The 17,513-nt window shown below is 40.6% G+C and overlaps 1 protein-coding gene across 1 annotated transcript in view; it reads left to right on the forward strand.

The window, feature by feature from the left end:
• Positions 1–17,513, forward strand: part of ap3b1a (adaptor related protein complex 3 subunit beta 1a) — a 231,454-nt gene that overhangs the window by 77,945 nt on the left and 135,996 nt on the right. The window contains exons 7-8 of the mRNA XM_076284918.1: positions 6,239–6,421; positions 9,681–9,833. Of these exons, the coding sequence (XP_076141033.1) occupies positions 6,239–6,421; positions 9,681–9,833 (336 nt within the window). The remainder of the gene's footprint in view (positions 1–6,238; positions 6,422–9,680; positions 9,834–17,513) is intronic.

Genomic DNA, 17,513 nt, shown 5'->3' on the forward strand with positions numbered 1-17,513 from the left:
CACAACTTTACGATAGTGGTTGCGAACGTTCGTTGCTACTATGGTTTTGGGAAACACTAACGTAATGTAACGATGACTCTGTAGGTTCCAAATATGAATGTAATTCTGCGGCATAAAGCAGATGTATTTGTTTATTGTACAGAAAAATAAAAATGACATGTCAAGCAGTCAATTGACTACATTGCAGTCAAGAAGTAGGGCAAATTAATTTACGAAACCAAAACGTGGGTCATAGTTGTCTAAGCCTCTATAGCGTAGCCCAGTGGTCCTCAAACTTTTTCTTCCGAGGGCCAGCTCACTATGCCTGGCTCTAAGAGAGGGCCAGAGACTCGGAGTATATCAGTAACCATAAATAGCTTAGCGCTGTGAACAAAGGCAGTCTACCTTAGTTGAATATTCCATTACATTTAATTAGGGCTGGGATAAACGATTATTTTTTAAACGATTAATCTAGCGATTATTTTTTCGATGCATTGATTAATCTAACGATTAATTTTTTCAGTCCGATTCGATTATCGATTATCTCCCCATTAATTCACTAATAGCAACTTATTCATGTTTATTTACATATCTGAATGAAAAAACATGAATTCTTTAACATTGCAATATATGTTTATTGCTCTTAAGATTCCAAAATAAAAGACTGAAGTGCAAGTAACTACAAGTGCAAAGTAATGCATTCTTAGTCAGAGGTAGCATTCAATAAAGTTCAGTAGGCTAGTGTATGTCTAATTGAGTGCCTGTCATTTTAAGACGTTCGTGTGGGAATCCTTGCAATTAACATTAACACAGTTAAAAGGCTGCTGATGTGTGTATGCAATTCATAACGTAGTTAGTTCAAATAACAGTTCGTACTTCTCCTTTGGACAAGCACTTTTGAGTCTTGGAAAACACTTTTCCATTTCCATCGGGATTTTGCAAACAGAGTCAATAAAATGAGCCCTGCACGAGTAATACAAGCAGCTGCAAGTAAGCATGCTAAACTTGACATCCAAACAGTATTCTAACGTTAGCTTTGAGATAGGGCTACTACTTGATTGCATACTGTAACTTAACTTCGTTTCGTCTCCTCAATGTACTATGTTGTGATAAGACCTTAGCAGAGCTTTAACTTTAATGCAGCGGTTTTGAACAAATTTGCGCAGCATGGTCACGATGCTAAGCGGATTTAATAGCAATTTAGCCCACTGTGTTCTATGCAGTGCTTCTATGTGGCAACAACAATCCTTCAACAATCGTGAATATTTTGTTAAAGGACCGTTCGTTATTTATAAACGGGGTCACCGGAGGAAAATAGGGGAGGGTCATGTCTTTTTATTCTTTGTTGAGGGGAGGGTCACCTTACTTTTTTTGTCTAGGAGGGGGGGGGTCACCCTTCTTTTGTATGAATGAAAACAGCAAAAAATCAAAGTGGCTTGTTTGATTGTTGATTTCTGTCGCCATATAACGTTCTCTTTCGTTCCATAGCTCTGTCAATATTGAACAATGAAAATAAGGGAGATTTCCCGGGTTTCTCACGCAAAATACGGAAAATGTCAACATCCGTCCCCATTAACGTTGGAAGGGTTGGAGCAACAGTGTAGCCTACTTTATTCACGCCTAACAGCCTATATCCATTTGGTCAACTTTATCCAGCCCTAAAAAAGCTAACTTTGGTTTACTTGTAGTTTACCGTGTAGCCTAGCCTAACTTTAAACAGTGTGCATGCTTATAAAGCATACTTGTGCTTCATTCATCCACACATCCAGCTCCTAACGTTTTGACAAGCATTTCTACCAATTGACCTTGTTCCTGCCAATCTCTAGCTTTGCTCTCCATCCTTTCTGTTTTTGTTGTTTGCAAAAAAATATATAGTATTTATTGGTAACCAGCAACAAGTGCAATTTGTTAATCGCAGTCATTCTCTCTCCTGCCAACAAAAATGTGTTACGTTCCAAGTAGCAGTGCATAATTCTGCTTCATAAAGCAGAATACAGAATACAAATACATTGGTCATATAAATAGCCAGTTTATGGACTACAGTGTAGGCTAGAGTTGGTAAGTTATGGTAGGCCAACTTGGAGTGAATATACAGGGGGATTTCTTTGGCTCTTAGCCTGGCAGGTGCGCACGTAGACCTACGGCCGAACACTGCAAGCGCCAATGAATCGTGCTCTCACAACAACCACGTTGTTAACTTAAATAGGCCTACTGTAGGTTAACATCACTTCGCATTCAAGCAAGCAAAACGATGATTTGAATACATCTGTTTCTCTGGAAGGGCAAGGGGTAACAACAGGACAACACAGAGACAGGCCAGAATGCAGGACTAATGTTATGAGAGTATTACAGTAATATGGGATATTCTACGGGAAAATATTAAAACGGCAAGACAGCGGGGAAAAGTTAAAATGATAGGCCTAAACCCGGAAAAAGTTGGATGTTAGGTATTTTTCGGTCCCTGTGATTATTTGTGAAATTGTGCAAACGGTCTTTTCAAGTCATTTGAGAAGAAAGGAGTGTAGCAAGCTCCCAAATTGACGCTCGTCTGAGAAATTGAGTTTTGGATAATGTTCAGCTTCGGCAGCTTTACAATGACTGAGGAAGCCTAGAGACGAGTCCATAGCAACAAGTTCATGTGTTGAATTTGTTATTACCCAGTGTGCTTTGTTGAATGGTCTCAATGTTTTATTGTTTTATTTCATGTGAATACTTACTAGAGAAGTAAATTATTTCAAGTAGGCTAATGCAGTTGCAGGAAGTGTGCATTTAGTTTCCATGCTTATTGTGTTTCCACAACAATGATAGTGAGTAAATCTACAGAAATGGCCACCATCTTGGTGAAGTGTGATGTGTAAGATCAGAAAGCAGAGGGTTCGTTTAGAACGATTGCTTAAGTTGATGAGTTTTCATAGCGCTCCATATAGCGCTAGGTAGGCCTATCGAAGATTGGCCGGGGAGGGTCATGTCTTTTTTGAAAAGACTGCAGGAGGGTCGTTGAAAATTTTCTTACAGGCAGGGGAGGGTCATGCAACTTTTGATTGAAGCACTCAAAATCCCTCCGGTGACCCCGTTTATAAATAACGAACGGTCCCTAAATGCACATGCAGAGGAGGAGCAGCGGGCTCGTTACGAGAGAGAGAGAGCGGGCGGGGCGAGGAAAGGCTGTGTGAGTAAAAAGTGCAGCTCAATGAAATTATGTTATCTTATCTTTAATTTAAATAGCAGGCCTACAACATAGAACATCAATGTGTGGTGGCCGGTTTTGATTTCGTGGTGCCCAGCCACAGATTAGTCAACATATGGAAAACACAAGGTGTAAAATTACAAATATTTAGCAGCACACGTTATGCTTGACGAATCGACGCTCATATTTTGCGTCGACGTATTTTTTGCGTCGACGTCATCGATTACGTCGACGCGTTGTCCCAGCCCTACATTTAATGTATAGGTTATTGCAATTGAATACCATTGTTATCTGTGGGTTCTATGGAACTATTTATTTGTTTCTGATTGGCCGAGAGACGTTCCATGAGTTGGAATATCCCTGGACATATTAACTCAGACTCAGCACAGCTAATAATAAATCACTCCGCGATACAATGCGAAGATTTGACACCCAGCTCTCCACTATTTCAAGCATTGGGTTACAGTCTATGGTTACTCCTTAGCAAACCATAACGAAACAGTGCTTCACCACATCTGTGGATTAAGCCACACAGTCAACTCAATGTAAGTAAGATAAACGAGGATGCTAATTGTTCTCAGCATTGCCAGCATTTTGTATATAATTGTCACTTGGATGAGACTTGTAGATAACTAACGTTAGCATAATTAGCTAACCGCTGCTAACGTGCTAGCATAGTCACGTCAGGCTGTGCACAGTAGTGTAACATTTATTCACTATACATTAATAAAGTTGAGTGGTTCTGCAATGTAGACTATGTTTCCGTTTTTTTGCAGTACCATGTCCCTTACATGACATGGCCCAGTGTCCTTGTAACATGCATGCAGCAAACCTATATGAATGTGATTTCAGCCCGACTTTCAACATTTCTTTCAAGAAGACATGTAAACCACAAAGACCCGTAACGAGGGGTCTGGAATGTTGGTTACCTAGCAACCAAGACGCTGTCTATTGAAAAAGGAACTGTTTTTTGATGCGTAAGAACGATGTCGAAATTAACATGTTTAAACAATAATGGGGTGTTTTCAGATTATTTAGTTTGTGGTAGAATTGTTGTATAAAAGCAATATAGCACTCGTGATCGTGGGATTGGTCATGGATATTCCCACGGCTGTTGTTGCCTGCGCCACTCAGCCTCCGGCCTCGTGGCTACGGCCGAACAACACCCGTGGGAATATCCATGACCAACCCCACTCTCACTCGTGCTATATTGCTTAATTATATTGCCATCTTGCCATATCAGTGTAAAATGTAGCTCTATGTAATACTAATAATAGCATTCTCAAAACTATAAGGAGGGAGTCCCAAAAGTATATTTTGAACTCTGAACTTTGCATACACAGCTCAAGTTGTGAACAAGCAATATCCTACAAATTTAAAGTTCTCAAACTATGAGTTTTATGAAGTGGTGGCAGAAACATCTGAAATGACCACCATTCTAACTTTCACTCACCTGATGAGAACTTTGTGAACTCTGTATGAATATTTGAACAAGTGAATAAAAAATATAAATAATTATACCAGAAAATTCCAGAATTATGACTTGAATAGAAGTTAGGTAGTTATTAACAATTAATTGATAAACTTTTAGAATACTTTGAGCACTGATGCAGTCAGCAGAGGCCTCTTACATTGTTTGCAGGTACAGTAGGCCTACTATACATTTCATTCCGTTTTCGATGGCAAACGCGAAACAGCGCCAAAACAACCACCAGTGGACAAATAGAGTATTACATGTGTAATGTTAAGACCCGCCATAGAGAATGAATGGGGGAAATTATGGAGGTTATAGTTTGACGATGTCGTACTCCCGTGCGGGCCGGATCCTATATACCACGGACATGTTTTGGGGGGCCACCTAAAATGAGGTGGCGGGCCGTATCCAGCCCGCGGGCTGTAGTTTGGGGACCACTGGCGTAGCCTGTTTAAAACGTCGCAGAAGCCTACCCAAGGCTACAGATTAATTCTGAACAGTTATTTCTCTACTGGCTCAATTATCACACCACTGTTTTGATTTGCGTAGTTGCGTTACCCCAACACTGACAATAATGTAGACAGCAAAATTCGATTTCTATTCGTTACCACCATGTAGTCAAGCCTTAAGCCATACCCAAGTAGCCTAAATCGAGGTAAATCAAGCTTTTTCAGAAGGGGCGGCAGGCAGAGCAATGTACAGTGGCAGAGCGACGCACAGTGGCTGAAAGTGGTACTTAAGCTTTACGCAGCTTCACGTCTCGTAATGCGCGACTGAAATGGCCATTTGAAAGCGATGCCCACTGTAATATATCCTTTAACCCTTAAAGGTGTAGGTTTTTGAACGTTCTAAGTTCCGCAACAATTGAAGGTTCTAAAATTCTATGTTGAATTCAATGAACCCAGATATTCTTTAGAACGTTCATTTCTCAACATTCCCGTCACACTGGTGTGACGGTACTCCTTTAAGGGTTAATACTGATCTCCTGATTTCCTTCATTAGCTCACATAATTGCGAAAGGTTCTCCAATGTTTTCTTAGTTAGCCTTTTAAAATGATATCAGATTAGTAAACAGAATGTGCCTTTTGAACATTGGAACAATGTAGATATTGCATTAAAGATCGGCCATTTCTTTCTACAACAGTCATTTACAACATTAATGATGAAAACAAGGACATTTCTAAGTGACTCCAAACTTTTGAAAGGTAGTGTATAATATATCAGATAAAACCCTTTAAATCCGCCTGACCACTTTTCTTTTAGATTAGTATTTTTTTGCAGTCTCCAATAGGTTTTTACCTACAAATCAATATTTCAGACCAAGAAGAGAATGGTATTTAGCGGGTTTTGAAGTGTAATTTGATTAACGTATACCATGTGTGGAGAACATTCACTTACCATTGTCATGTTATTTTTGACGGAGGCGGCTTTTGCATCTGAACACTTCATATAAGACATTTGTGTGTAAATAAAAAAAAAAATCCCCCAGACAAACAAAGCAGAGAAATCTGTTTTGCAGAAACAGTGGTTTGGAAGTCTTCTGTCTAAGATACATAATTAATTTCTGCAGTCTAATCCTTCTCTCTCTGCATATACAGTTGGTGGCAGGCAGTGTGGTGATGGCATTTGAAGAAGTGTGTCCAGACCGCATTGACCTGATTCACAAGAACTTCCGCAAGTTGTGCAACCTGCTGGTGGATGTGGAGGAATGGGGCCAGGTGGTCATAATCAACATGCTGACACGTTATGCACGCACACAGTTCACTAGCCCATGGAAAGGGGTAAGATGTCAGCAAAGTTAGAGGTAGTATTAGGGAGACATTTTGGTGATTGTCAATGCATAATCACCAAGTACTATGCCCTAAGTTTGTATTTGTATCACATCAAGTGATTCTCTAAAGCCTTGGGTAGGCTATGGTCTAAGTTGGGGGTGGGGGTCAACCATAATTGTCTATAGAATCAGATGAGCATGCACGCACGCAGGTCACACACAGCGCACATTACAAGAGGCCCAAATAGGCATAGCCTATTGAAATAGAATTCTAGTCTTACCATTGACAAAAAGTCTTGAAATGAACTGCAACAGTTTTTGAAACTACAGTCCTTCTGTCACTGATCCATATGCTGCATCGGCATTAATTAGGGCAACTCAAGGAAATCCTCCTCCAATTGAACCAAACGACCTTATACCGGTAGCCTATGTCTTTACCACAGTATGCAATGCAAATAGGCCTACCTTCATATAGTAGGCCTAGACTTAATTTGCTTTGTTTTCTTTGGTTTTAAAACCTCCCGATAGGCTAACAGCTTTTTTTTTTTAAACGTCACCCACGACTGGACCCGAACTGAACCTGACTATAATTTCTAAATATTTGTCCGAACCCGACCCGACCCGTTGGGTCCCGTCGGGGTCGGGTCGGGTAGCCACACTCTAATATGAAGGTGTAGAAGAGATTTATTAATGAAGGTAATGAAGAGAACCAAAGTAGCCTACCTCTCTACTGCACTTTGAAGAAGGCAACTATAGCTGGTTTGTTGACGTTTGATATTGCACGCACAGCAGCCAATGTGGGGTCAGAGTGTAATCTTAGTCTTTCGGGTTAGAAAATTGTGTTTGATCATATCACGATTCTTTTGGAAATGCAATTAATCATTTAGTCATACACGAAGAACACTTTTTTTTTCTGAGAATGTGAACTTTTTTAACTTTATAAAGACACTCTGAACTGCAGAACAAAAAAACACTGGAGACAGCATTTAAAAAAAAGCTGAGAACTTTTTTTAAAACACGGTCTACTCCATAGGATTATAATGTAAAACAGACACCTGCAACTGCAAAAAATAACACTACTCTGAACACACCTTCTTGTTTTCAGTTTTATGGAGCCAAGACTGTGTAGGAAAACTGTAGGGTTTTTTTAGTGTGCGCACAGAACAGACCACTTGAATGTGACAAGAGATGTATTGGCTTAAAATTGCTTACTATTTCTGTAATGTAAATTGACATGTTCTAACACTTATTTGTTTATTACTTTCGTTTTCTTCACGTCTAGTCGTGAGATGAGGGTTTTGAGATAGGACTGTGGAACGCATTTTATATACTGTTAAGAACAAAGTTTTTCATACCCCTGGCAAATATTGATTTAATGTTGATTTTCTCTTGACCAATATTTTTGTTCTGACTGAAAATGACACTGCCACATGCCAATAGGTTGTAAGATTATGTGGTAGAAACATGGAATCAAAAAAATAAGCGTTTTTATCTTTTTTTTTTATGAAATGGCTTGTCCACAATTATTCATACCTTTTTAAAATAATCACTGAAAACCTCTTTATTTGCAATCAAAGCTCTCAAAATGGTTCTTATAATACTTACCAAGCCCCGCTCCATGTCTCCACAATGATTGTAGACCGCACCTTTTTAGCTGCAATCCGGGTTTTGAGGCAGGAACAATTATTTGCCATCACTCTGGCACTTGTACTCACTTTTTTGATGGATTGAGGTCTGTACTCTGGCTGGGCCACTCTAAAATATGACCTTGTTCTCTGTTAACCATTTCTTGACTTGTTTGGCTGTATGTTTTGGATCATTGTATGGTTTAATGGTCCAATGATGCCTATTGGGGCAGGTCTCTTTGCACACTGCCTGATCTTTTCCTCCAGAATCTCAGTGTAGCCTCTTGCTTTAGTGTTACCGTTAACTTTGAGAAGGTCACCAAGTCCCCCTGGTTAAAAAACATCCCAAAAGAATACTTTTCTAACCCCCACAATTGAAATGGGCATGGTTTCATTGGAATTTGGGATCTGGTGATATTCCCAAAGTAAACGGTAACACTAAAACAAGGGGCAAATTGAGAATTTTGGAGGAGAAGATCAGGCTGTCTACCGAGAGACCTGCCCCAATAGGCAGCATTGGACCACACAATGATCCAAAACATACAGCTAAACAATACCAACATTTTAGAGTGCCCCAGCCATAGTCCAGACCTCAATCCGTCAAAAAAGTGAACACAAGGCCAGAGGGATGGCAAATAATCGTTGTTGACTCAAAAACCAGATTGCTGTTAAAAAGGTGCAGGTGCAGTCTAGAATCATTGTGGAGACATGGAGAGGCTTGGTAGGTATTATAAGAACCATTTTGAGAGCTGTTTTAGTCAGAACAAACATATTGGTCAAGAGAAAATCAACATTGAATCAATATTTGCCTGGGGTATGAATAATTTTTTCTTAACTGTATAGACACACATACACACACATATCTATCCACCATCTATCCCTCTTATCTATCCACCGTGTTCTTTTTGATGCAGTTATTGTATGTCATTAAATGCCACTGGATGTCTGTAGTTTCACTAGAGATAACAGCATTCATGCAGTCTTAAACAAAGTGTTTGTGATAAAAATGTCCCTCATATCCGTAAATCATGTAAATCAGATTTATAGGCCAAGTATACTTGCCTATACAAGGAATTTGGTCTCTGCATTTATCCCATCCGTGAATTAGAGTATAGAGTAAATAACACACAGAGCACAGTGAACACACGCTTTGCTCAAGGGCACTTCAGCGTGGATGTGGGCATGAGAGAGCAGTGCCAGCAATCTAGACCATTGTTGATCATTGATCAAATCATTGATTTTTGTACAGCCACAGCATATTCTGTGTTATAGCTATGAACACATACAATGTCTTGTTTAAAAGGCGAGACTTTTTAGCTCTCGGTGGGTGCAAACCGTGTATTTCTACACGCCTCTGTTCCTGAGAAATTCCAAGCTAAACAGTGGCTAGTTTTAATCAAAATCGCTGTTTTTTTTCTAGAAATGGAGATATAACGTCTTTCATGAAATATGAAGTGTTGCCTGTTACTTACTTGTGTAAACTTTCCGGGAAGTGATCAGTGAGACCTGGCGAGACTGCCACCTAGTATTCCCTGGCACTCAATGCATGGGAAAGAAAATGAGTTAATGGAAAAAGCTAATTGTTCCTTTTTGATGTGTATATACATACATGAACAAATATGTGTTGGTATGCTGTGTTGTAAGGATGCAATATTCGAGGGGAGCATGGCACATGCATTTTATGACTCTGATGAAGAGAGGAAAGCGCACTCCAATTCTGAACCTTACATCATGGACCCAGACCACCGGCTACTCCTGAGGAGCACCAAACCACTCTTGCAAAGCAGGAACACAGCGGTGAGTCAGATAAAAGAGCTTTTCATACAGATATCCTGCAATAATCAAGGGATCAAGGGTGTGTTAGTCACCTAAACATAGTGGCTAAATGCCATGTGCATGAATTCAGATAGCCTGCCAGCATTGCAGAACTAAAGACACACAAAAAACCTGGCTTTGGGGCCAGGGCAGGCAGGGTTAGCACAATTATGGATATGTGTAAAGCTAATGATGTATGTGATGACATAGTTCTGATGACATAGTTCTGATTCATTTGTGAAGAATCTACAATACCCTTCTGAAGTACTACCTTAAATACCTACAAATTAGGAGTTATATTCTAAATCCACTTAAAGCTGCAGTTAGCAAGATTTTTTTGATCACATTTACTGAAACCGACAGAACAACATAAATCAGCCGGTTTTAGAAAAAAACTCGCACTTCTACCTCCACCTAGAGCCTACTTTTTGTTTTGCAAAAATCCACAGCTCCCAGTTCTTCTGGTCCAATCAGAGCAGGGCTGTGTGAGATCTGACTGTCAATCACAGGCTGGTGCGCACTGACAAGCACAAACTCGATGAGAGGGTGCTCGGTGGTAGTGGGGGAGGGGTATGAGAGTTGTAAACATTCAAAATTTTGGCTAAGTCCCCTCAATCTGTCAGATCTGCCAACTGCAGCTTTAAACAGTCCCACATTAGAGGGTGACACGGGAATCAATTTTAACTCCTGTCCCATCCCGAGCCCACACAAATACTCCTGTCATATCCAGATCACGTGACTGCCCCCCCCAAAAAAAAAATCCTGTCCTGCAAAATCCCGAGAGAAAGGCTCCCAAATCCCGTCCCACTCCCGTTTCGTTCCCTATGTTGTCTAAAGCATTGGTTCCCAAAGGGTGGGACGTAGGAGATTTTATTTTGGTCGCCAACATAGTGACAATTTATGTTGTGTAATAGACCTAGCTTATACCTTATATCAGCGGTCCCCAACCACCGGGCCGGACATTCCTAACTGGGCCGTAGCCTACGACATGAGTTTAAAAAAAATGCATGCAAACTAAACTAAATTTAATTCGCAATAATGTCACGTTTTTACATGGCATAGGCCTATATGCAGTTGTTTGATTGCACGCATGTTTGCATTTTGCAAGGTCTATTTTCTTACGTCTGTCTGTCCCGCCTTCAACACTTTTACATATTGCCTTCAGCGCTGCGCAGCCTCAGGTCAGCTCACTTCACTTGATCAGTTCTTGGCGAACGGTAGTGTCACACGAAGTTAGCTAAACTGCTAGAATGAGCAACAAAAAACAAGCATCTTTAGCAGGTCACTGGCCAGAGTGTTGCGAGAGCCGCTGCAGAGATTTCTTACAGAAAAAAAGTCACAGCTGCACATTTTAGTGATGAGGACTGGGTGTCAAAACTCGCTTACCTGTGTGACATATTCGGGTTGCTTAATGACCTCAACCTGTCACTCCAGGGGAGAATGACGACTGTCTTTAAACTGGCAGAAAAAGTCGCTGCATTTAAAGCCAAGCTTGATTTGTGGGGACGACGAGTGGACCGGGGTGTATTTAATATGTTCCAAACAGTAGTGGGGGTTTTGGGAGAGACTGAGGCAGGGCCCTTTCTCTCGCAGCTGGTGCGCGATCACCTTGTTGCGCTTTCAAATGAGTTTGAGCGTTACTTCCCATCCTCCAAAGATCCACGGCAAACCAATGAGTGGGTCCGCAACCCATTTGTCAAGATCCCGAATAGTCCTAACTTGTCAGCGCAGGAGGAAGAGCAGTTGATCGAAATTGCAAATGATGGTGGTTTTAAGAGTGTGTATAAGGAAACCTCTCTGGCAGGTTTTTGGATCAAAACCAAAGCAGACTATCCCGAGATAGCCGTAAAAGCACTGAAAACGTTGCTACCATTTCCCACTACGTATCTAATGACTGCAACTAAGACCAAATTGCGCAATCGACTGGACATTTCAAACACACTGAGGGTGTCACTGTCTTCCATCACCCCCAGATGGAAGCTTCTTGTTGCAGGGAAACAAGCAGGGCTCCCACTGATTATATTAGTAATGCACGTTTAGTTCCCATGTTTTGTTCCCATATTTTGTTAAGCATGTTCACACTTATAGATGTAGCTTCAAGTTGTTCAATATTCATAGTTCATATTGTTCAATTTTCACTTCTTCAAGTTCACGTTTTTCACAAGAGATCGTTACCTTCACTGTTCATACATAACTGGAGCTAGTTCTTTTCAAGAACCCCCCCCCCCCTCCCGCCGGTCCGTGAAAAAAAAAATAGGAATCAAACCGGTCCATGGTACATAAAAGGTTGGGGACCCCTGCCTTATATAGCTTAGGAACTCCTTCTGTGCACATTTAGAACACCGCCAGAACGTGGATATCACTCGCAAAATGAAACAATATTTCTGTCAGGCGCCTACCATGGACCTCACAGTTGCAAAATGCAAGGGACATGAATCAGTGTATATTTGCATGAACAAAAACGGACATCAGCCCTGCTGTCAACAGGCTAAAGCAGACATTGACCGGACATGAGGCTTATTTGCGTCATAGGCTACAGATAGTTTCAATTGTAAATAGGCCTCTTTAAAGTTAATAAGTCTCCTCACATTCCATTTTATTTTGGATTTAAAACACACAAAAGTGCATTAGAAAGGCTATAATTTAAATGGAAATGTAAACGCTATTTCCTCTTTCCAATATTGCGAACTTCACTACAGTTAAGCTGCATTGCCATTTTTTAGCAAGTTTCCCATAACAACCACCACATACATAGGCTAGTCGAGGTGACGAGGGTTATTAAGATCGACTTTGAACACAGTGAGCCATACAACTTGACAATTACATTGTATCATAGTGTTAATGTGTAGAGTAAAGCTACACATGTTTAGATTGATTTTGTTACCATGTGTGTTTATTCCTGCCGTTACAAAAACTAGCATCTCATACAACGTTAACGATTAGCTCACGTTGATATGGCAATAGAAAACACCTTCAGTTTTAGGTGTAGTCGCTGACGCTGATTGATTGGCTTGTGAACAGGGCAGCTGCTTTGTATGGCTCTGATAGGCTACTCTGCGGCTAGCAGTAGCCAATCAACAAACGTATTGTGAGTTGTAACTGGTTCTCTTTTCTAGAAATGCCTTGCAATCTTTGGGTGCACTCACCGCATGTTTTAATTTAATCTCCTCCATTCCCCTCCCGTCCGCTCCCGTTCATTTATGCCCGTCCCGTCCCTATCACGTTACCAACAGTGAAATTTACTCCCGTACCGCAGGACCGCGGGAATACCATGACCTGCGGGAGTCCCGAAAAATTGTCACCCTCTATCCCACATAGAGCCTCTCTGTCCATCCTTGAAAAGGCCATATCGGATCTTCTTACGATACAACTTTATTGTCAGGGCTGAAATTCTTTTTGCATCCCTAGACAGCTCCTTTAACCCTTAGAACCCGATTGACGCAAAGTGTGTCAAAAAACACACCCTTTCTTCTCTGTTACATTGCTCCGCGACTGTTCATCGCAACGAGATGAAACCTTTATTGCATGACAGAGAAGAAGTGGGGCTTTCACTTGTCTGTACGATCAAGTATGAAAATGTAAAAAAATCATGAAATTAAATCAAATTGCATCATATTTACAGTCTATACTTCTCTGCGTTCACCTGCGCACCCATTACTCTCGTTTGAATTACTCGCGAACCTGTGATCACATAGATATGGCAAGCATATCAGATGAAAGAGAAGAAACAGGGCTATCATTTGATACCAAATACATCCTTCTGGGTTATAAAACAGACGAAGTGACAGCAAAATAATAACTTCATATAGCTGGACTTACCCCACGTTTTTGTGGCAAAGCATGTTTAATCCAACGCTATCGTGTGTTTCTCTATGGCAAAACATGTTCATAATCCGGTTTTGAGATCCTAGCAAATTCCTGCATGGCATCCAATTCAAGGCTCACATTGCATCCCAATTTGTTCAACAAAGAAACACCTTTTTTGCCTTTACTTTGTTCATGGCAATGCAGTAAAAAGTTGAGAATCATCATGAGTGCATACACCATAGTCACACATGCTAACAGGCAAACTTGGGTCAAGTCAGGTCAGATCAGTTTGTGTCACAGATATGGAGCGCATAATGGTCATTTTTCATCGCTAAATAAAAAATGGCATTTATTTCCGTAAATCACACACCACATATTTCTGTAAATTGCTCAGCCCCAGAGAATCCCTCCAACATGGCAATTATATTGCCCGTTTCAGGACAGTCTGCCCTACACAAACATGAAATGCATGTAGAGCTATGAGCTTGCTGTGGTGAGATACAGGTCAAAATATAAGAATCTTTATAATATGATTTTTATATTTTAATTCTTTAAAAATCAAAATAAAATCAATGCTAGTACTAATAGGATATGGATAGCCTAGACTATGCTGAAAAAAACTATATGTAATATGTGTGTGTGGCACTTACAGTGACCAGAATAAATCCTTATGAATAAAGGTAGTGAAAATGCCCTAAAAACAGCTTAGGGTTCTAAGGGTTAAAGGTTGTATCGGCGATAGCAGGGATACGTCACTTTTGTTGATCTTCAAACAAAACAGAGAGCTAGCTCGCTACTCCCTCCCCTCCCTCCCGTGCAATTAAAACTCGCCTAAAAGCGCATCTCGTCGGTTATTGGTTGAAACACTTTATTTTGCCTTTGGGTGGGTTGCCAACCCTTGTTGGTAGCAATTGTTTTTGTGTTCAGATCTCGGAGCCTAGGCTGCCTAAAGAGACACGTTTTTTTGACGGCCTGCTTATGGGGCAGACAGCTAGCGGATCATTAGGAAAGATTAGATGAATGTGATCATTTATGTTTGGGCCTTTTTTGGGCCTGAAATCTTTAAGAAGAAGGACTTAGACATACATGCAAGAGGTATAACATCAATTGACATACATGAAACATTACCAAAAATGACACAAACAAACAGAAAAGACAAAGCATACATTAGACCAAAAAAACTAAAGCATCTTTCTGGTTGTGGACAGGTTTCCCTGATGTGTTGATCATGGACAATTCTAAAGAATTCTCAAATAGCATAAGGTTAAAGTAATCTCTAGAGGAGACTGGAACTTAGCCAGCTTTTACATGAGGTGATAAGACCGCTACAATATTGATGAATCGGTGATGAATCCCATAGAATTTTTTCCAGCAGCCGTGCTATTAGTCGTATCTTATCTCATGTCAGTACACTGTACTGGTGGTGTGTAAGTAGGGATGTAACGGTATGAAAATTCAACCTCACGGTTATTGTGACCAAAAGTATCATGATTTTTGGTATTATCACGGATTTTTAAAGGTGTGTTCAATATGTTCAAAAAGCACTAACAGGCCTACACAAGCTGAAATAGTTTCAAAAAGTGTGAGCACACTTATATGACTTGGAGTTTGCTATTTCTGTTATATAGATCCATTGAATGAGACAAAAGTAAGTGTTCAAAATAAAACTTTAGGCTACGGTATTCTCCTGATAACGTGACTGTGTGTTTTTATGTAGGTGTCCACATTAAATCCATTCCAGAGTGGCTACATGATAACAGTGCACATTTTGCAGTGAAAATGTTCCGCCTTTTAAAAGCAGGTGTAGCCAAATCCGAATCACAGTTAAATCCATCAAGTAGATAACAGAATCAGTAGGGTACCAGTTTTGTTTCATTGTACCAGGCCTACTGTATGTCAGAAGCAGGCTCGGATGAAGCTGGGAAGGATTTCCACACACACGGTTTCCACACCGTGGTAATCAACCGTGATAATCATGATATTTGAAATGAAAACGGTAATTGTTATCGTCAACATTTTTATCGCGGTTTACCATTATACCGGTGATCGTTACATCCCTATGTGTAAGCATAATTGAGTGCCTGTCACTTTAAGGCTGTGAGGCTTGCTTAAGTTTCACGGTTTTATGCTAACTTTGTGGCGTTGTGCATAGTGCATAAGGATTATGTTTTCCATGTCATTTGTTCAAATAAATGTAGGCTACGTTTTTTTGCACAAAATTACGTCTACTAACAAATGTAAACATTTGTGAAATCCCTGCGCCTTTAACGTTGGAAACCTGGAGAGGAACGAATGACAGATTTTCGTGCAGTTTCGTGCATTTGCGTGTTTCTTTTACTTAAATTCTAGCAACAGCGCCGCGCCGCTGCTGAATACATAGTAGGGGAAACGCTGGATGAACGGTATGTTACGGTTTAAGATTAGATAGCATATGCCTGCTGTGGTACAACAGACATAATTTGGTTGCTTGCTTATTCTAGCTTGTTTATATATTCTAATGTGATTGCAAGCTTCTTTATAGAAGTCTGTTGTAATGGGAACATGGTCACCAGCATTGACTAGCTTGCTCATCAAGACGATTGGGGTTATTTCCCCCGATCCTTGTCTGTTCCTTGTCTCTTTGATGCCAGACAGGCATATAATTAAAAGATGTCGTTAAGCCTATTTGGGGGGGGGGGGGGGGGTTGAAGCCACCCTAAGATGATCAAAAGCCCCCCTAAAAAAATTAACCAATGACCGTTTGACCGATGGTTGACCATATCAACGTTAACAGATCAAAGTTGTCGGTTAAAAAAAAAAGTGATCTCTAATTTAGGCTATTATAGACAGTGGACTAAACGCTACTACAGTTAGCCATCTCATTCCAAGATCTTTTTGTGTGAAGTGAACTATCCCTCACACTCAATTTTTCCATAACTCTCCTGTTTGTACTTAATAAACCAATAAAACATTTGGCGTGAGGTCACAGCGTTTGGGTTCGCACGCTCACAAGGTTTGCGAAAAGTACAAGGATACAGGCTAAAACACTCGAGGTTAGAGCCTGGGCAGACGACAGGATGAAGCGTGCAAAGAAAAGTAGTGTGTGGGACCATTTCATCTAAAAGAATGACACAGATGTAAGTTGCAACTTGTGTGATGCAGTGCTTAAATATAGTAGTAGGCTAGCACATCATCTATGATGTATCACTTGAAAACGCGACACCCGCAAGCCTCTTCAGGTGGGAAAGGTAGGCAAAGCCAACCTACCGTGTCATCTAAGCTATGCTAGCTGGTAGGAAATGTGACAAACAGCGCTCAGAGTATTACCAGAGCCCGTCTACAGAGAGCCTGGCCACTCCGTATTAAGTCCCATTGTACCGAATTTTGGTTGCAGTTCCACCAGAGTTCCACTGGGGGCCATCGCCATGAGTGCAGAATGAATGGGAGTCAATGGAGCTAGACGGCTCAATTTGTCTCTTTCACCTGATTGTTGTTGACAAATCTCAGATTTGATTGTAGTTTGTATAACTTCAACATGGGTTATAGGTCAAAAGTTGAATGAACGAGTACTTATGTCCTTTTGATTTCTTACAGGTTGGGTCGTTGTTGCCCATAACACGCTAGCATTGTGCTAATGAATGACGTCATTGACACGTTTGAAAGGCTTTTTAGAACAATTAAGTGACTTTAAAAAATATAATACTCAACCAAGTGTATTTTCTTTGCCCCCCCCCCCCCCTTCGAATACAATATTCAAATTACTTGAAAAAAAATGTATAACCCGAGAAAAGTGGATTTTGAGGGGTACAGCTCCATAGACCTCCATGCATTCTGCATTCGTGGACGAGCGCCCTCATGTGGAACCACAGAGGAACT

This window comes from Alosa pseudoharengus, unplaced genomic scaffold (assembly GCF_046254945.1).
Source record: "Alosa pseudoharengus isolate Yale_2024_CS ecotype anadromous, Long Island Sound unplaced genomic scaffold, YU_APseudo_1.1 YU_APseudo_1.1_scf_14, whole genome shotgun sequence".
Classification (NCBI taxonomy): domain Eukaryota; kingdom Metazoa; phylum Chordata; class Actinopteri; order Clupeiformes; family Clupeidae; genus Alosa; species Alosa pseudoharengus.